The following is a 22,449-nucleotide window of genomic DNA, read 5'->3' as shown; positions in this document are numbered from 1 at the left end:
CGAATTTCATAGTAATTAAATTATCTCGCTTGATGTACTCTCTGGATTTCTACCCCGAATAGAATAAAAGATTGAAATTTGAATAATAATTGTAAAAAGTCACAAACTTTTATTAAAATTATTTGCCAAATATTCGCACAGATTGGCATTACTTGGCCATTATTGGCTTACTTGGTTGCATAGAAAAATATGTACAGTCTTAAATTTGGTTTTTCTTATGTTTTACAAATTATTTTACACCTGCCTATTTGGTATAACTGGCAACCTGTGCGAATTTTTAGTCTATGAAAACCACTTTGCGAATTCTATAAATTGTTGCATGAAAACCCTGGAACCAGAAAATTGTAACGATAAGGGCAAGAAAGTGGTAATTTTGCAACTTTGCAACCGCTATCGAGTTCACCGTCGATCACTGAAAGGAAGTAATTTACATGCCTGAACTGCTCGTGCATGAAGGGATATAGAATATTACATACGTATAGGGAAATTAAATGAAACTAGAGTAACCACTGAACCTTTCAACGAAGATTACGTTTACGCAGGCGATTTTCCTTCATGTAATGGTATTCTGTAATACTCGTTAACGTAATAATAATTCAGCACTTTCAAGCAGTATGGTTAACAAATCAAATAAATCGAGTAAAATTTAATGATAAAAATGATGTTATGCAGCTGCATCATGTAGTATTAGAAATATCAAAATAAAAATTAAATAAGAGATATAGAAGAGCTTCAGATGTGACTAGTAGAATATAACCACGCCTGGCTAAACAAGTAGAAAAGGTACATGCTTAGTCAGACAAACAAAATGTCACGGTAAATCATTAAGCGCAATATCAAACTGATACTATCACATCATGCAGTATTAAGAATTTGAAATAAAGACTTAGCAACATTGTTTCTACCTCAATAAGTAGAATAGGTACGTGCTTAGTCAGACAAGTAGATGCAATCACGATTAATTAGCCGAATGAAATAGAAATCCTGCACAATCAGATAAATAGAATACAGAGAATACTTTACGAAATGTATAAAAATGTACCAATAGTTTGAATACTGAGAAAAATAGCGTAAATAAATACACAAATAAACATGGTAAGTGGTTTCCCCATCTGAAAATTCCGGTCTCGGATCTCCACCCTGATTCAAGCATTCCGAACGAGTATAGGTGTTCCTGACCTCCACCTGGATTTCAAGAAGTGCAAAGAGGTGGGGAAGAAAGGATAACAAAGTGGTGTGGCGGCGGATGGGGGGAGGGGTTAACGCGGGAAAGGGTGAATACAAGGCGATTCGCCATGGATATCGTGAAAGCCTGGATGGAACTCGAAACTCCTCCCTCCCGTTCCTTATATCTCCTCGGCCCATGTGGCTACGTGGGCTGCATTCTCACTGCCTGGATATCCGATCCTAAAAGATCCCCCTTCTAAGTCCCCGATCCCCTCATATTTACCTCGTTAGGAATGTCCTGACTGGAGGTGCGAGGACCGAGAACTGTAAAACTCTGCATGTATCGATTGAATCACATCGTCCGTCCAGTCTGGTCTGGTCAGGCTTGGTCTGGACTGTACGCTGCATTGGAACCAACCTCGATTCTGTTTGGTCGAGCGTCGATTTTGCTGCGCTCAATGGACACTCGTTTCGAGGGAAACTTTCGACCGACAGGTGAAAAAAAGAGCTATCGCACGGAAGCTAAACTTCTGTCCGTTTAAATGGTTGACCGGTAGGTAGGGGTTATTATTAAATTATACTCATTTTAGTCGAACATTCGTGGAATGTTGTTAGAGATGAAGTTTCAATTAATTCAGCATTGTTTATAGATCTAGCTCGAGCTTGGATTAGACAGTACTTATTATAGTAACCGTTGAAGGAACGGTTTGGCATTAATACTGTTTTAATTTGAAGCATTCGGTATTGAAGCGTCTTATACTTGAAGCATTTCAGAATTCTAGCGCTGTATTGCTTACGAATTTTATTACATAACTGTAGAATTAATGCAATCTACCATTGAATTATTGATACATTTTAAAATTGATGCTTTTTGGTAAACATTTTATCGATTTTTCGTCAGTCGCTTAATTAAGTAGGATTTCCAATTAATTAGTAACTGTGGAACTGTGGAACTACCAAAGGAGTAGGATGAATTAAAGAGCGATTAATATACGAAACGAATTTAGTGGACCATTTTCTGCAGCAAACTTTCCTCGTTAATAAGGCAGTGAATGACGTTTGAAGGAATTCGATTTTACGGAGGGGAACGTTATCTCGTTGCGAAATATGATTGAAAAACCGATCTGAAATATTACGGAGAAATTTTCCCTTGAAACAACCTTTTAATGCGATAAAAAAATCCTTCGCTTCCAAACGTTCGAGCTACGATTTTCGTTCGCGAATATCTCTCGTTTCGGTGGTACTCTAGAATAAAGAGCCGAACGTTGAATAAAATTTTGTGTAATTTCCATTACCGTTGAACTATATTCGATTCGTCGTGTACACTATTAAGATTATCGCTCATTGTCTCGCGATGACTGTTGCAAACGTGAAAACGAATTAATTATCGTAGATGCGTCACAGAGAAAATTTTGTATCGCAACATGTCGTCCTTTATTAACCCCTTCCCCCAACTCCCACCTGCACAACAGATATTGACGAACCGGAACTCTGGCTAATGACTTCGTAAAACATGGGCATAGTAATTAGGATGGACCGACAGGTAAACTGGTACTCATTTGAATTACGAATGTATTTCGAATACGGTAATAATAAAACGTAATATCTCATTAAGCCTCGGCTTAACGCGAAATGCACAACGGCAGTTTATTTAAATATGATTATGTTCGATCATAATTTTCAGGCAGGAAGCAGATATTACATAAAATATCCTTTTCGGGTTGATCCGAATTACTTAACAATTTTACTTTAGATATTTATAATCAGCTGTTATACTCGTAATGGGTTCGTGCCATCGACGAAGCAGCAACAAATAGTCAATTTTCCAACTCGTATTTAATTCAACTAATTTGATACTATGTTCGAGACACGCCCAACTCTGTGCATAACATTTCTCGTTAATGGAATATGGGTAGCAATTCGACAATTTCATTAAATCATAAATTTACTTCACGATTGATGGATTCATGCAAATACTAGGATGAAATTTAATTTATCGATCTATAATGTTTCTATTCTTGAAGCCATTTCGGCAATTTAATTTAGTTGTATGTAGAATAGAGTATGTAGAGAACGTTACATATACGTGTACAAAAATTGTATGTAAAAAATTCCATGTATTATGTGTAATGATATTGGCTGTAATTATGAAAATTCGCATTTTTTAATTCAATAACATTTATTCAACATTAAATACCCCGAAGCACGTGGAGGATATTTTATCTTTAATAAAATAGAATTCAAGTACAAACAGGTTAATAAATTCTTCGAAAATTAAAATCTCCTCGATGGGGGTCATTTTCTTCCTTGACATAAACTATCCATCGATCCCAAACACACAGGAAAATAAGGATTACCAGCTCAGAAACTTCCATCCTGGAAAATCAAAAAATTGTTCACACTCGAGAAACCAGACGAGCTCACCGAAGTCTGGGTATATTAAAGCCTGTATACCTAACTTCCATCTTTCCAAGGCCAATTATGTGTGAAGCCAGTTTTCCGAAGCTTTCTACCCTACTTCAGATAATCGAGATTCCACGGTAACGCTTTACATTTCGAATCTACGCTACCCTCGCTCTCGAAGGATCGACCACACACTTATCTGAGCTATTCGTCCTTGGCCTCCATAAAAAGAAAAAGGTCGCACCTACTCAAGATCCTCGGAACGACCTCTTATCGAGTGGCTTTCGGGCTACCCTCGTATCAAGGTGCCTTTGCGCCTTCGTCCTCGCGCCCACAGTCATTTTCATTGCCATTGTACGGCGAAGGGTTCAGGGCTAAGACGTGCAGAAAACGTCGCTGTACAAAGGAGGAAATTCTTCGTGGGTTCTAGAACCTCGCCACTCTGGCACCCGTCGATCGATATTTCTCGCAAATAGACGGTTCCGGCTTGGCTATTCCCAAGTCCAATCTACGATTCCATCCACTATTCTTTAATTTATCGGGTCATTTCGTTGGAACTCGTGCAGCTAACTATGCGAACTTATTGCGAGTGTCGACTAGAACATGCAGAACATTATTAAGGGTTACTATTTTTTTAAATTCGATTTGTGGATTCATTAGTAACGTTTTCTTTTTTAGCAAGCTTTTTCTTGTTTTATTGGTCAAATTTCTTTGATGGAAACAGTCTTCTATAAGGGGAGCTTCTAGATCACACTCTACTGCTGAAAAGGTACTTCTATTTGCTGAATTGCTACTAAAGGTTTCAACAGTTTCCATGGCGCAAATAATTCAGTCGTAACAGTCTAAACATTTGTCTAATGCTTGGCAGAAAGGATTCAAGTCGAGATTACGTACTTCTCTAAAGATGCAAAGAAAATATTGTAAAACGTTCTATGAATCCTACAGTATATGTCGCTATCATCAGGCAAGCAGAGGAAAGAATCAAGAATTAAATTCCAGGCGATTAATTATATAAAAAAAAAAATTCACTTTTATTATCTACACCTCTTCTGTCTTACTTGAAATATAAAATGATCAACATTTGAAGTATACAAGTACAAAATTTAAAACTTTAGAGGGATTGCAATTCGTGGTTTCTGTCAAAACGAGAATATTCTTGAGTAATGTCATTACGTTCGTGCACTCCTCGTGGAACATATTTCCATCGAATGTACACTGTCCATCTCGTTTAATGTATTTTGTTAAATCAGGATATTGGATGTTTTAGCGATAATTGCGGCGCGCGGATGCAAATTTAAACGCGGTTTCCTCGAAGTGCACAATTTTTCACAGGGCTGCTTCGGGGAATCGCGGTTAAAAAAAGGAAAGGAACTGGCAAGCAAGAACACTTTGCACGTATTCCCCTTCCCCCGAATCCAATAAATTTCACCCGCGGATGCAAATAAATGCCGACGCAGACCTTCCAAACTTTCTAGCGCTCCTTTTGAAACGGAATATGGGAGGTTATAATAATAATAACAGTAACAGTGGCAAATTACGAATTTCAATGCAGTCAAACCAAGAAAGACATTTTTGAAGAAAATGTTCTAGTTGAAATAAGAGGTGTCTAAAAATTTGTTTGTTTCTTCGTCAGTTGCTTATTTAATAGCTAACATCTCTTCATGGGTCATTCTTTCATTTTTTGTATCAAAGGAACTCTTTTAACAAACAATTCTTTTACATTGCTCGAATTTTCCTAATTTTCCAAAATCACTCATGGTGTTCCAATTTCGTCTAAAACATCCTACCGATCATAATGGAAAGACATTCAGTACGTAGAAATTTAACAAGTTCCTTTACCGAAAACTAATTACTTGACTGTACAAGAGTGCTGCAGTAAATGTGCTACGCAGAGTAAATCCGCGTTGTGCACGTTTGGTTAAGAGAGTCAAGATCGTAGGAGCGTGTATTCAAGAACTGAGAGTTTCCTGGTGTCTGAGCGTTCTTTCTTCTTGTGGACTGCTCTTCAGGGCGATTCTTCGGGGCTTGAGAGTGCAAATAGTTCTGAACCTCGTTGATACAGGAAATTCGAAGAGTATTATTGATGATATCTTCAATTAGTAAATATCAGAACTTTTCTTCGCTCCAAAAAACAAATTGATACCTTGTCCAGAGCATTTCCTCCCTGAATTAAAAAACGATCGATCACCTTCTCAATCACGAGCGCAGCGAAACTTTCGCCTACCACTCGTTCATAAATTTTCCATAAATTATTAACGCGCACCATAAGCCGAAATGTCGGTTGTGAAATTAAAATTCACTATCGTTCGAATAATTATGAACGATACCTCCACCCATACGTGTTTGACTACGTGTGTGTGTGTGTGCATGTCCGAGAATGGTGAGTCATAAAGAAAAAACGTGAAAAACCGAAGGGAAAAGAATCGCACGTCCCTCCCTACTGTTAGCACAGTGGTGCATACCTATTTGCGACAGTTGGTACGCTGCCAAGATTGCTGATTCCCCGCGGCTATCGTAGTACCACTGTTCCACCTCTTTCGGCCGAATACGTAAATCTATTGTGTCGCCGACGACGGAGCGCATATACGCGAGCCAAATACTCTCCGCCCCGTGTTCCGTGCTCAGTCCTAGCTTTTCCCGGAGTCTCGGGCCGAGCCGGCTGGCCGGACCTGAAATATTTCAATTTTCCAAAAATTTTCACCCTCGGTTGCCGTCCACCCGGTCCAACGGCCAATCCAACCTTGTCCCAGCAGTTCCTGGGAAATGAGCCACAGTGCCGACCACCGGAGACGACTAATGAGCTGTTCTCAGAAAAAGACGACGTATGAGAAGACAATCCGTATCTGTACACGAGGAGATCCGAGTGGGGCGGTTGGTGGCGAGGTGGTTTACCTGGGACTGAGATCTGGAGCCCGCTGGATTGGTGTTTGGCAAATAAACTGATCCTGGTTTACGAATAACAAGATAGACGTTGAGACAGGGCAGGAATACTTCTTATTTGTGACAGTTTGAATGAATAATGCAGCTTTCAGAGTGATTATTGACCTGGAATTGGGGTTTGAAGGCTGCAGGATTGGTGTTTGGCAAATAGACTGATCCTGGTTTGCGAAGAAGAAGGTAGACGTTGAGACAGGGTAGAGATACTTCTTCTTTGTGACAGTTTCAACGATAAACGCATTTGTTAGAAAGGTATAAGTACATTCTAGAATTAATTGTAAGTTCTTAATAGTGTACAGCGATTATAAGAAACTATATTGAATAGTAATGCTTCTACTTACGCAGGATCGTTCTTTCCTCGTTCTACTTGTTCACATTTATAAACTGGCACATCTGTGTGGTCAGGTGTAGAGTCGTGTAAGAACGTGTCTATTTTTCTAATGAGCACCGACACACCGAAACGTACGTGCCTCCGTCATGTCCAGACCCAGCCATTACATTGTATACTATCCGCTGGCATAGGTGCCATCTGAAATATGCACTGACCTGGAAAAAGTTCGATCGATTTAGGGTTGAAGGTGCTGTCCAAACTCTCGTTTAAGGAATTTTCGGTTGCCGCGCAATTATGTCGAGGGCAGGTTATTTATCGTTGTTTCGTGCATACTCTGATATTCGTTACAGTGCCAATCCCAAACAGAATATTGGTAAATTAAAACTTCATCACTCTCGAGCAGCGATGGGTCCATTATAATGGTTTTATAATTAAATTCATTTAAATATTGAATATATATATATGGATGCTCATAAGTGACGAATGGACCTTTCATTTTTTTAATTTAATCGTATGTGACTTTCTTTCACCACAATTATTTATAAATATATATAAGAATATTTCTAAAACTTTCACATGTTTCTTTGGCCATAGATTAAAGCATAAAGAAAATTATTCTTTCGTAAGTCGAATATTCGTAAAAAATTAAATTTATAGTACATTTTTGTACAACTTTTCCGTTTCAAAATCCGTGTTTACATAGTGATCCATCGTGAACCAATACATGTATTCATGATCATAAAACGTCTAAACAATGTCATGTAGCAAATACATGAAAATATGTATACATATAAAATATATCGTCACATACACAGATATCAATCGACATGGGTTGACATTGTCGTGTAAACTTCCAGAACCAGTCGGATATTCAATACTGTAACTAGACAAAGTCAGACTTGACCGGAAACGAAGAAACGGAAAAATAATATTTGTCGATACGGGGTCAAGACTCGGGGACGTATCAAATTGAACTGAAGATTTCTAGATTTCTGTTCACGCAAGTTAAAGGCTGGTTTGCTGGCATGTTTTCGGTAAAAAGTTTACACGCTCCGCTTTCCGGCAAGTGGGTACACGAAAATCCTCTTACACGCCAAACGAACCTGAATGATGTATATACCGTGTGTGCGTACATGTGCGCGACGAACTGTGCAGACTCCATGCGGACGACCGCGCCAAATCCACCGACTATGTTATTAGGTCCAAAAAGTATGGTGGTTTTGTGCGAACCGTTCCGAAAAAACATGTTAACGACCAGAAATGGAAAATTCGACCACGATTCGAGTATAAATTTAACTTTTTACTTCCTGTATAATTTCCTGGAAAAGATTGTTTTCGATAAGGAAAGCAAACAGAACGAAAATACCTTCATTGATTTACTATTTCAATGGACGTATTGGGTATTTAACTATTGACAGTTTTCCGGATAGAACATATAGATAACAATTTATATATAAATTGAGAGTTACAATTTTAAAGTTGCATTAGAAAGAACAATTTTTACAACAAAGAAAGGCTGGAAATAAGAAACAAAGCACTTACAAATGTATAACACTTGAGTCAACTCGAAATCATAACAAAAAATAATTTCATATTGTTGATCAATGTTATTTGAAAATTAAAAAATTATTCTTCAATATTTAAAGGTAGTCAAACTTGTTTGTTTCTTTATAAGTTACATCACTGCGTCAAAGAAACTACATATTTTTAATTAATAAAATTGTAACGATCTTAAAATAACGAAAACTATAACCTGGCAAAAGATTCTTCATTTATCATAATATTTGCTTCTTAGATAGTGCCTACCATGACAAACCAAATATGTAGATACCGAAGCTGATGTTTCGGTACAATCTAGTCTCACGCTAGATACAGTATTTAAACTTTACCCATCATTACTAGCCAATAAATCGCATTAATTTTTGTTGAGTTATAAATACTGAGAACAACAACTGAAAAAAAATGAATCATACTGAAACTGCACCGGTTATTCCAGTCTGTTCAAGAATAACTTAAAATTGAATATCGCCTTTTAAAATTTTATTAGCGGCGTCAGCCTGAGACGCCTCGAGACTCGCGCAATTTCTCGACGAAGTGCCTTTAGACGTTAGTTAACATATTAGAATGCAAATTCTGTTTACGAGGGGATCGTTCGAGGTCTCCCGACGAGACCCATTCATCACGGGGCTAGATGAGAATAGGTGCACATCCGGGGCGCGTAAGGTCTCAAAGAACGTTCCGGTGAAACGAACTTCGGGAAGCACACAGCCGTTTTCCTAAGACAAAAACGAATGGGTCCATGCGTCTCGTAGCAGGCAGTTCCCGGAGTTTCGGAAATCTCGAAAGTCTACCCTGGGCTAATTTGTCCTAGCAAAGCTTTCGACGAGTCCGTTCGGCAAGATAAACGCACTCGACGCCCGGTCTGCCCTCACCGGAAAATCGTATTCAACGTCAACGACTTTCTGGCGTAACTTTCCTTGAGGACGCTGCCAGGACGGCCGCGGGTCTATTAATGTTGCACAACCACTGGTCGAATATGAGTTGACGGTGTGAAGAATAGGAAAAGGGTGAATCAGCGAGTGGAGACAGACGACGCCTACGATGGAATTATTTAATGGGTTGAAATTAGAATCGTTGAATCTGATATTGGAGTTTGTGGATTCCATAGGTGGTGGGGAATATCAAGCTGGGGAGGTTTGATTCGTCGTTTGACCTAATTAACAGAGTATTCGGTTAGTATTACGCGTGAAAAGGATCGTATTAGCGATTAAGATGTAGTTGGCGGTGAATACGTTAAGAAATAGTAAAAAAAAAAAATATATATATATATAATAAAAAGAATGTATAATGAATAATAGATTCCACCACGTGTGTCATAATAATAGTAAGAATTGTCTAAAATAGACACCTGTATCAAAATAATACTGTAGAATAAGTAATCTAATTTCGTTTGCGAAATACTATTATACAATGAAATTCTATGTCCAAAAAATCCCCACCATAACCTTATAATAAATAGACTAGCCCGTAGCGTCCCAACAACAATCCCATTATTTCCGAGCCCATGCATTTCGCACTCTTGTCATAACTTTTTAACAAAGCGTCCAGCAAACCGTGTTCGCGCACTTTTTGCCCATTTTACGCAGAACCGCGGCACCAAGGTTTGGCCAAAAATTCCCCAGTCACCCAATAAAATATACTTCTCGCCATTCGTTGCTGTTGCGTTTGCGTCCAAACAAAATGTGCACCTTTAAACGTCCACAATGGAGGTGTACAACGCAGCGTGGGATAAAAAATAATGGACGCCATGTTTCTCTGCGAGGGGTTAATAAAAAGATAAGTTTCGTTAAACATGAAACGAAACGGCGAACAATAAATGGCAAATATTGCTTTTCAAACATTCAAGCGGAGAAACTCATGCAAATAGTAATTTCCGGAGCTGGGGCACACGAATGTAAAACAATTCGCTACGCGAACCACGTGAAAAACGAGGAGGGGGGGGGATAGGGAGAAGGGAAATTCCGCAGCATTTTTCGCCGTGTCGCAGTGGAAACTTGGCTTATTTTCGCGCATGATAAATTTCCGGGTGATTACACCGCAAGCTTCTTATTAGATTCGGGCACTCATTAATTACACGTTAATTAATCAAGCTGCTTCAGTTAGCCGGCCTTCCTAATGTAACGGAGGTGGCTATTCATCTGGAGGAGACTGAAGGAAAGACTGCGTTGCAAGAGCCATTTTCTAGAAAAACGAGGCCACCCTCTCGGCCCCTTTCAGGCTCCCCTATCATTCAATTTATTAATTAAGCCTGCCATATCGTCGTTCGGTGGATCACGCGTTTACAAACAACTTTCCATTACCTAATAAAAACGTGTAATGGATCCTTGACCTTTTCAGAACTTCTAACAGAACAAATTTCATAAGTAATACGTGTATACATTCTTAGCTTTCTATTTGCTTCAGAAATACAAAGTCCTTAAAGGTCGAACTGCAGAATTATTAAAGATACAGGCAAGATACTTTGCAGAATTGATTTTCAGTTTGACATGTAATTATCCTGACAGAGGAAAAATTATTTCCCCAAACCGCTCTTCATGAATCCTGCATTTCTGCAGTGTATTGTCCATCGAAGAGGACCAAATAAAAATGACCGAAATCGAATTTACTCCAATTACTGAAATAATATGTTCGACCGGCTCGAAGCTGAAGAAATTAGAATCCAACATATCCCGTCAATCCTGCTAGGACAAACGAATGTAGGAACGAGCAAACAGAACGAAAGTCGAATGGCGCAATCAGATCACTTTTATCGAAATATCAGCTCCCACCTCCTCCCCGAGAATTCTCCATATCAGCGATACGAGAATACCTTTCCAGGATTTTCTTTCAACGGCCACGTCTTCGACGATCCTCGCCTTGCCTCAGAGTTCTCCATATAGATACCGTACGTCGTCGTCGTTGGTTGACGTCTACGTCGTAACACAGGCTGTTGGGCTGGCTGAGCGATAACAATGCAAGCGAGGATACCAATATCGACTCACTCTGAGCAGGCTCGGATTGATGAACTCGCGGTCTGCGTTGTAAACGTAGTCATCGAGAACCTTGCCGCGGTATTGGAGATTTGATTGATCCCGGTCTATATCGCGGGAGAGACAGTATTGTGCTACTGGTGCTAATTCCTATTAGTGGATGCCCCTCGTGTGCAGCCTGCACATCACCGACGCCCTTCCACCTCCGGGCGGTAAACGCTCGCAGAATCTCGACCATGCATTCGTTATCGTCCAGTTCACCTTACCATAATTAAGATAGGTCCTCCGGGATACGGATGCATCTGGTCCCTGTATCTGTCTTGATTTTCGGGGTAATTGCGACTTAGGAAATATCAATAGCAGCTGCGTGTACCGGTCTCCGCTGCGAATGGACAATTACAGCCGTGGTCCTGGAGGAAAACGGTCTCTGTTAGGAAATGAACAAGATTTAATGTATGAAGAATGTACTTGTTAAATATTATATATTTTCTGAAAGTGAAATTTGTTTTGAGATTTGTTATGAAATGAAGTGTTTTTCGGGAAAAAAATGAGGGCTATTCGGTTTATAACGTTTCGTAAGGACTATTTAAATAAATTGAAAGAAATGAAATTGTTATGCATTAAGAAAAAAAATACTTTGCGTTTAAAGTATACTTAAATATGAATTGTTCTTTTCGCATATATAACTGGCGTGTCTCTATTACGATCACCAAAATAAACTGTTTAGTTAATAATGTAAAAATTAGAATGACGAGGAGCTTTGAAATGAAGTAAATAGAAAACTAGATATATTACTTGAACAAACCAAATTGTGTTCCTCCATAGTATTACATTTCGAATAGTAAAACGTATAACATCTTCGAACTACTGAAACAATCGTGCATGTTTTTCTTGTTTTTATTTGATATACGTAGCAACAAAACATTGCTGTACTCCGTTCACCACCAAAACCTGAAAAAAAAACTGAAAAATAATTTAGTGAAAAAATATATATAACAGTTGAAAATATGAAACAATTTCTTTTCACAAATTAATTCTTCTTATTCATATTACCTTGGATTGGTATTTAAAAACGAAAGCAATTAATAAATAAATATTCAATCTCGTTTAACCTTTAGATATGTTTTCATTACATTTTTAAACACAAATGTTTTGAATGAAACAAATTGAAAAAGATTGTTCTGGGTTCAATTTTGTTTAAATTTTTATTAAATTGGGACACAAAGAAATGTATTGCATTTAATAAAATTTCTTTCAATTTAATTCGTGAAAAACAATGTTTTCGAATATTAGATCCAACTAACCCACCCTCTATTAAAATAAAGATTATGTATAGTTTTTTTTTTGAGTTGTAATTAAAGAAAACGAACAGTCGGAAGTTAGTTTACGACAACAGAAGTTAGTTTCGAATACAGGATAGTGGTTTGATGGAATTCTCGATTAAAAACTCGAGTGCGACGAGTGCTCTGTGAGATGGAAATGGAATTCTTGTTACGCTCCAATTTTAACAATATTGTGCCATATCCATTATGAATCTGCACTGTTAGTTTTGTATCATTCGTAGCTGAAAGTTGTTTTACATATTATTCAAAATCTTATTAATTGAATATCATTCGCGAATTAAATAGACACAAAGGCAATAACGTTACTAAAAATTTTCTGTTCTGATAAAAATGATACAGACTCATATTTGAATGCAAATCAAACGAATCTGATCATATTATTTACTATAATATAAAAAATAGTTTTTAAGTGTTCTATAAATGGCATTTTTCATACTTTCAATTTTGAAGGATGAAACGTAATATTAAATATTAAAAGTCATGTTCAATGTTCAAAGCCTACAATGCGCCAGTAAAAGTTGTATGATATGTCAATTTAAATATCGATTGCCAATATATTCTGGATACTAGGAATATTGTACGATCAAATCCCTCATCTAAAATTTCTAACGCGCATCGCTTTATCCATTCGCAAAATTACATGAAATTTTAATTGAAATTGTGATTCGGTGTGTCTCGTGTTCTAATGAATGCTTTGACAGATTTTGCATTAACGTTCACTCGCTGTGTATTATATATCTATTAAGCTTAATCTAATTCAAGCATAACAATGTAACATGCGTGTTCAGTAATTACATAGCAATTCCTTTTCAATAAAACGAGGTGACCAGTTTACATTCAATACCTTCAGTTCATCCAATTACATTTATTTCCCTTTATTAACAGTGGTGCTAATTACAACAAGAGTTATGAAGAAATCATGCCGCGTCACTTACCACAATGTTAATTAAACTATACGTAACACATTTTAGTACATTATTTCACCATGTACCTTTCGTATAAATATAAATTCCAGTTAATTCACATTGATTAACAGCAATTGCAGCAATGAAAGTTCTGTGCATCATTTTCTTCTATTTCCTTTAATTTTTAAAAGATATAACCAAATGAACGTACAGTTTATCAACAACTTTGTGTCTAGATTTTACCATTAATCACGACTTTTTCGATACAAAAATACAAGTCCTACATATCCAAGATTCGTAATTCCTCAATGTTCCATCCAATTTGCAAAGTTTTACCAATATAATAGTCAGTTGAACGCTTACTGTAACTAGAGAATAAAAATGTCTTTCTAATATGGAATCTATGGAGTATATCGTCAAGACCCTCACTAATTCAAAGTGCCGATCGATCGACCCGAAACGTTTCAAAATGCAAACATGAACTCTACCAGAATACCCGCGTGTATCCGTCTATGGTATCGCCGAAGAAATCCCAGCTGCGGCAAGTGCCTCCTCAGTACCGTCTCATTCTCGTCATTCGCCGAATTAGGAGCAGTAAGGGACATTGATTACAGCATTTGGTCCGATGCACGCATGATTAGGACTCCATCGGTGTAATTGAGTGGGCGGATTTCCGATTTGCATTACCGTCGAAGATGTTACTGCGCCCTCCGTTACTAATGGCACGGACACACGCAAATGGTCCAGCCTAGGCTGCCGATCCGGCCCAGCAACCCGGCAATGTTCGCTCGGTATCTACCGCTCGGCTGCAGGTGTTTACCTGGCTGGTATTTCTCAAGAGGAACTAGCGAAGGACCGAGGGGCCGGCGAAGGGGGTGTCGTAACCGCAACCCGTGAGTGATATACCCTCAATATCCACACTTTACCCTAAGATCTCACTAAATCTCTCGGTTGCTTGCCTAGCCGTCTCCTCGGAGCAACCGTAAGCCTGCATACGCAGTGTTCTTGGTTTATGAGACGTAATACTTTCTCGAGTGCAGCGCCAGACATCGACTTAAGCTAACGTCGACCTTTCTTTTTTATATTTTTACACTTTATCCACCACGGTAGAAAACAAAAGAATGAAAAGTGTGCGTGGAATGTTTATGTATATATTTATTCTATTATCTTACCGTGAAAAATGAAGGTGTGAAATATTGGGTTGTCCAGAAAGTTCGTGCCAATTTTTAAGAAAAATTCAAAGAATTTAATTTGAGATGTTCATTCAAAGAATTTTTCTTAAACAACCTTTCCATCTTTTAAGGGATGTACACGTGTTATTTGTTTACAACCATTCCGATATATTCAGATCTGTACCACATACCAAAAATAGTCATAAGATTGTTTGTAACTTTTACTTTTAATCTACTTTGTTTATCTTGACTAATTTCAGTAAATGTCTCTCCACTGATTTTCCTTTCAAATATCCCTTGGTTCTTGTTTCTAACATTTGTGCACATTAAAAATGACGCTTTAAAAAATGATGGCGCAGTAACTGGACCATTAGTGTCATACATGTATGCATGACGTTGTAGATAACGTGTTAGAGGGATTAATCACTTTACTACACATGGAAAGAAGTAGTACGCGATATTCACAGACGTTACACAGGTAGAGTTATCTAACTAGACCACTTTAAATCACTAGGACTCCATTGCATGAAAAAATATTTCGAACATTTCGTTCTGAAATTTGGAGTAATTATAAAAGTTGAGTAAAGAAATTATGAAATTATAACATGAGTAAATACTAAGTATGAAATAATTAAAAAACATATATACAAATAATGTGAATTGCAAAATATTGTCCAAATACATTTAAAATACATATAAAAGGTTTTTTGTCACGTTCTATGTTGGTAGAAATATAAAGAATGAAAGAAAAAAATAGAAAATAACTTTCTTCAATAAGAGTAGATATTACCCAAGCTTTCGCGTCACGTACGAAATGTAATTTTCTGTGCAAAAATTACAATAAAATTTCCACTCCAATTTCCAGAATTATTCCGTGAGGTTGCCTTGATTACAGTGCCTGTTTAAGTAACGGATGAACGCTCGTCGGTACAATTTCGGTAAATGTCCGTCGACATAGAAAATTAATATAGCCCGGCTAGCCGAGATATCCGCAAGAACGAAGATGAAGAGTCGAAACGGTCTCGTGTTTCTTCTCGAGCAGCTTCGTTTTTCTTTTTCAGGACTGTCTTTCACAACAGCTGTTGCCAGGTGAAATCGCTGATCGAGGAAAAAGCTGGCGGAAACGCCGGCGTAAACGTGAAAGGAATTTCATACCAGAACAATCTTCATCCGACGAGAAGATCCCCCGGTTATGGTGTTAAAAAATTACACGGGATATTCGCCCGTGCAACAGGCGTTCCGAACGTCTAAAAGAAAAGGAACGAATTCGTTTTAAATAAAAAGCGGAACGAATGAATGCATTTAAATTGCGCCCGCTCTTTTGAAATGTTCAGCTCCGCGGACACTTCAACGTACCGAACTGTCGCTGTGAATACTGTTTTAGTTAAACGAAATTCCAATACAAGCGTAAACACGGTACACCGACTTTTCGTCTTAAATGCGTGCATATTCGGTGGCAATTAATTATGCATAATTATAATATATTCTCAGATGTGTCTATACGTTAATGAATATTAATGTTTATATGTTTGCAGAGGGTGGTTCGGTATTCACGGTGCAGGAGAAGCGGGATTGATTTAAAAATTATGGTAAAGTTGGTAAATATATGTTATGCAAATTAATAAAGATGAATAAAGTTAATGTAATGTGAATTAATAAAATTAAGAATAACTGAATCAGTGTAACTGTCACAATTATTATATACTGTAATTGGAAGGGAAATAGTTATTAGTGCGTGTAATAATAATAGAGTTCTACATATGTTTTATTAAAAACGTTATATGTTTGATGTAAAAGCGAGTTGGAATGATTCACGTCTAAAAATTAATTGAGAATGGAGAGTACGCTGTTTTTGTACACGCTCTCGTTTTGAGGATAATAAAACATCAAAGTTGTAATTCAATCCTGCGAACATTTCTGCGTGTTGATTCGTTCCCTCTGGATATTACTTCCGTTACACAAAATTAATTAGATATATTTAATTAGATAATGATAATGAATTCATTTGCAAAAATGAATCGAAACTACAAAGTAAATATAATGTTCCCATGGGTCGTATGAGGAATTAAAAAATAGATAAACATTGATTAATGTTCCAACTGTAATTTGTACTTGTATTTGAATTATACAAATATAAAAGTACGTGGTACTTGTGTACGACTGTAACTTTCATCGTCTGGAATTATTCAGGATACGATACAATACTGCGAAAGTATAGCTTGCAAACTTTTCTAGTAATAACTTCTTAACGAAGCGCTTCTGATTATATGTTCACTGAAACTTTTTATCGGAAATTATATTCCCTACTTCATTTCAAACTAGTTTAGATACAAATTTGTTTGAGACCCTTTTGTTTGAACACAAATGCCCCTGCATAATTTTCTCTATACTTTTTCCTTTAGTTCCAACACAGTACGTATAGTATCATTTTATTCGTAAAACCTACGGTGTCATCAAATTGTATATACACTTTCACTTTACTTGTGTAATTCATAGTGTATATATTATAATAAAAATATAGTAATGGGAGGCTCTTGAAATCACAAAATTATTAGCTGAATAAGCTAAATAAAATTTTGTAATATTTTCAGTTCGCCTTCAAATACTACATTAATACATTTTTTCTTAATGAAACTATTCAACAAATTACTCAAAGAGTTAAATGAATTTCAGTACATTACATATTAGTAACGAAGTGAACATCAAAAATACCGGAAAAAACCTAACATGAGATAATTATTTTACATTATTTAAATCATACAAAAAATTCTTCCCCTCTTAATACAAGTGTCAAATATTCTGTAAGTTTTAGTAATGAAAATTTGCTGATCATTCTGAGCAGGAAATATCTAATGCTTTATTATGCAAATCGTTCCTGGCCCAAGGGCTCAAGCAGGAACTCTATTCTTTGACAAGTGTTGACTCGTTCTTGCTCAACATCTGTTGAAAAGCTGCGCCAGAGAATTCTCAGCGGATTAGTGGTGCGTTCATATGCATTCCTTTAAGCAACAGGCGTTTTAACTGGCTGTCAAGTGGGAATCCATTCACGAGTCGACAGTGCTGAATCAAGTGTGCTCGAGCTGTGGCTGCAGGCTAGCTTTTGGTACACCGGCGACGTAAATGGCCGTACTAGCTCAACACGCTCAACCAGCCCGTTGCATCTACGAGCCTCTCGTGATTTCGTTTCCAGGCTTTTCAGGCTGCCTACGTTCGATACGGCCGTTGATTTTACCCCATTCACCCTACCGAACGTATCAATACGTCCCCGTTAATGGATGCACATTTTGCACTTTCATTTGCATCAATTATCGAGGCTCTTATTATTTTCAAAAAACGCGCGATTACACGCGACAATGTTTGCTATTAAGGGACGAGAGGGTAATTTTGAAAATTGGTTTAACCGACGACAATTAATTTTTAATATTTCAGCCTTATAATAAATCAAGGTTCGATGAATTTAACTGTATTCTTCGTAACATGAAATTTACATTCTAATTAGGTCTAAACATGCGATAAAAAATAGGAGGTGTAAAAAATAACACTTTTAAAATTAAGTTTATATTAATTTTTTTCTTTGAGTTATGAATTATAATTAAGTACATACTTGTTGGAAATGGATATTCCATTTTCATATCATACTTCGTATTTACTGTTTTGTCATTTAAACTCGTGTATAATATTCTCTAGTTCATGTTATTTCCCGAGCACGGCGAAATTAATTGATCAGGGCAACTGTACGTCCCGAGTTATATCTCCCGACAGCTTGTCCCGCCGTTCCAAAAAACTAAAATCATCGCAATCAAAATATTCCCTCCATAGCGTTCGCTTATTTCTTCCAAAAGAATCGTACAGTTCCCAGTCGCGCGGTTTCCCCACCGCCCGATCGTTTTGTGTATTCAAGCGACAATCGAAAATCGTTTCCGCGACGGACGCCTCCGCGTTCCGCAGGGGTTCCCGAAAAAACAGAAACTTTATCGGGGTCACCGAATAAATCCGTCCTCGACAAAGGGGGGGAGGCGATCGTTGGTTATGCAAGAATGACACCCGCCGAGGGGAGTGAGAAGAAATAAACGTAGGTCACGTTGGGCAATGTCAAACAGACAAGTTCAGCTGAAAGGTGAAGCTACGTTAAGCTCAAATATTAAATATAAAATCACTTCAGGAAATGGAATTTCTTAACTTAACTTAAAACACAATTGTGACTACCATAATTGTTAATGAATGCTATTAATTGACAGTAAGAAATATTGGCAATCTCTATATAACGAACTCTGATTTAGAGTATTTGCATAAGTTATTACGTTACTTTAGCAGCAGGGACCGTTTAGGTACGACTTTATAAGATATTGATATTGATTCCAGATCACTGTACATGGAATTATGGTACAAAGACATATGAATTTAACATAGCCTTAATTTAACTATATTAATTAATTAACTAATTCACTCACCCGTCCAAAACCCAACCAACCACCCCAGGACGTAACACGTCGCGGGTACCCCCGTTGTTTCCCGGGATGTATCCGAAAAAAATCACGTAGCGATAACTTCCTGTACGCGGGCGCCGCGTTCGCGCCCTCCCGGAGGATTCTGGGTAGCGTCCAATTCCCGGCAGCGAACTTCACGATGACTCGGCGTAATCGCCGTCTCCGGGCAATACGACACAGGGCACGGCACGGCGCGGCGCAGTTGTAGAAAGTTTTAACGCGGCCGGCGTGATCTTGCAAATAGCCGTCGTAAATCAATAGCGAAAGGGCGTCGGTTGGGCAGGAGGCGGGCCACGGAGAAACGAGGACGAGGGTGGCGGGCGACGGGCCACGCTGGAGGGGACGGGTAACGAGAAATTGAAGGAGCCCGTCGTAAATGGATGTTCGCGATTACGAGAAAAATCGTATATAAATGGCGCGGGGAGCGGTGCGAGAAACGAAGCGCGCGGGATGAAGTTTTATCTGTCGGCGGGGGCTGCGTAGGGGCAACCCAGGCCCCGCTCGCGGGCCAACGGTGCGACGAAGACGCCCGGAGAGGAAGGGATTTGTCCGCCCGATGGTTGCACGTTTCCTGGCGCCGAAAGATTTCGAATCAAAGATCGATTACCGCGCGTTACGGCATCGGGGGGGAATGAAAGAGGGATACGCTCGCGCATTTTTAATGCGAGCTGCATTCGGGAGAATGTAGACGTCGGAGTGGTAATGGAACTCCGAATGTGTTTTGATAACGTTGGGTGCATTTACCCTCGAAATTTCGATGGGAATCAGAAAATGTGCGGGGGTGGTTTCAGACGTGTCCTTGCTGGCGGTAGGACTGATACGATGGGTATCGATGATTGCGGGACGATTCCGAGGTGCTTACGAGGAACGATGGCACATTTTAATGGAACTAGGCTGATTTGTGGAACAGTCAAAGTATTTTCTGTCATAACACGTTCATTAAACTCTACTAAATGATCAGAAAACTGATAAACTCACTCATGAAATTGATTACACGCGATGCGTTTTAAAAATTTGTGTCGAAAACTTCATTTCAAACCCTTTATTCCCAGGCACTCATACATAATTATATAATAAATATTTTTATTCGTCTCTCTTCCTTAAAGAACATTCTTCTTGGCTGTCCACGTAATACAGAAAGGCTCGATTCGTCGAGGATTAAACATGAATAACCAAGATACTCAGTAATTGATACGTATCGGCATTTCATGAGCATGCCACTGAAGCGATCCCATCGCCAGCGATCGCGCTGGGATTGTAAGAACGTAACATCGGCGGGTTTCATTTGTCACGGGTAGTTTATCGACCGCGTCGTCGCTGGAGATTGGGACGGGAAGGTGTTGAATCGTAATCGCGTCGTTGCTCGATGGTCGATGCATCTAGGTTGCGAAAGGGTAAGGCGAAACGGTAATTAACGGTTTCGCGATCAATAACGCAGCACTGCGTCTTTTCGCCAGGTAAATGTGAAAGGGACTATTGACGTAGTACTATACCATTTAATTTACCATATCCAGAAAATAGTTGACGAGGTAATAAGTGCTCTTGCAAAGAGAATAATTTAGTTTTGCATATATCTATCGAAGGACGTTAAACATTTTTCTCGTTACCTTCACTTTTAATTTTAAACACTAATGAGGACATAAACAGGTACTTTTTATACACTCTATATATCAGAATGACGCAATAAATTCTCTTAAACGTGCGACAATGTTACAAAGGATTGCTAAGCAGTAGTCAGTCAAGTGTTGATGGTTATGGCTGACCTAGTACGTCCACATTCTACTTATTGAGAACCAAGTAAAACTAGTTGTAAATTGGGACGCCATAGCACGAGGGACAAGTTATTTGCTGAGAAACAGCTCGAGGATTTTGAACCTCCTGGAATGTTATAATTATAAAGAGTCATTAAAAATAATACATTAATAACAGAGAATATATTAAACAAATTGTGATGAGAATAATTCTTGAGCTGAATAAATATTCATGAATTTTGTGTGTTGGAATTATTTCGGCCTCAATTTTTTTTTAATTTAAAAAAGCAATGATTAATAAATGTTCCTATTGCATGTCTATAAAAAGAATGACACTATGAATTGACCCAGAAATCGACACGTTTCCTATTGTCTGTTTCATTTACATCGACGAATAGTGGATCCTGCACACTTGATTCGAACTGTACGCGATTACACCGAACACGATGCTTATCGTATTTCACCATCGTAATCCAATTTCGCGTCCTCATCAGGCCATACAACGATTTGCAAGTTTGCTAGTTAATTTCCTAAAATGACGCGCGCACCACGGGCAATCCGCGAATTGACATAGTTCCCGCGCCGACCGCCGTTATTTTTTTGAATAAAAAAGAACTATGGGATTGCAGATAGATATTCGTTTTTCACGCGGACGATAAATCACTGGCGCCAGCCAATCAGGGACAGAAGTCCTGTAAATATGCTGCACCGAGGGCAGGAGCGCAGAACGAATTGCTTCCAGCGTGGTTTAGCGTCAGGAACAAACCCTTTGCAGAAAATGCATGGGCATTCCGAGGGAAACATAAATCGACCCGTGTTTGCGCTTAGTTTCAGCTAATTACGCCGATCAGTGCATTGTGGTTATTGATAGACATTCCGATACTATTTGAATTTATTATACTACATTGTATTAACTATACATAAGATATAGATGATCTACTGAATGCTATTTTTAATTCTAGTAGACATTTTCAAAGATGTGAATACATACACCAATATTTGATGTACCTGTTGATATTTCTGTGACTAATAATAATTAAAATTTATATTCTTTTTGTTGTATTCTAGGTGACATTAATTTTTTGGGTTTCAGTTATATTTACTTATCTGACATTGCGTTTCATAATTGCACTTTGCTTGCACCTCGCCTTTTACGCACTTTTTACACACCATGTGTATTCCATCGGAGAGAAAATTCTGATATATTCCGAATGCGTATGTAATTAGAATATAAAACAAGGGGACGTTTATCACTGAAAAATAAAACGATGTTGGTTCAATTAGCGAAAGAGTGATGGAGTATACGTTATCGGAAAATACAATAATGGAGTGTAAATCATTGGGGCGCGAGGTGATTGAAAAACATCGGTTGCATAATTCGGTTTCCAATTGTAAAAGCTACCTATACGGTGTCAAATTATATT

The 22,449-nt window shown here is 38.1% G+C and overlaps 1 protein-coding gene across 2 annotated transcripts in view; it reads left to right on the top strand.

Moving 5' to 3' along the window:
* Positions 1–22,449, top strand: part of LOC128873343 (neurotrimin) — a 319,219-nt gene that overhangs the window by 255,389 nt on the left and 41,381 nt on the right. The window contains exon 11 of one of the 2 annotated variants that reach the window (XM_054116864.1): positions 16,323–16,491. The exons of the other annotated variant lie outside the window; for it this stretch is intronic. Coding sequence (XP_053972839.1) covers positions 16,323–16,363 — 41 coding nt within the window. The 3' untranslated portion in view covers positions 16,364–16,491. Of the gene's footprint in view, positions 1–16,322; positions 16,492–22,449 lie in introns of those variants that run through there. 2 annotated transcript variants of the gene reach the window in all.

Source organism: Hylaeus volcanicus, chromosome 3 (genome assembly GCF_026283585.1).
Source record: "Hylaeus volcanicus isolate JK05 chromosome 3, UHH_iyHylVolc1.0_haploid, whole genome shotgun sequence".
Lineage (NCBI taxonomy): Eukaryota > Metazoa > Arthropoda > Insecta > Hymenoptera > Colletidae > Hylaeus > Hylaeus volcanicus.
The sequence above is the reverse complement of the archived record's forward strand: the minus strand, read 5'-3'. Positions and strand labels throughout refer to the sequence as shown.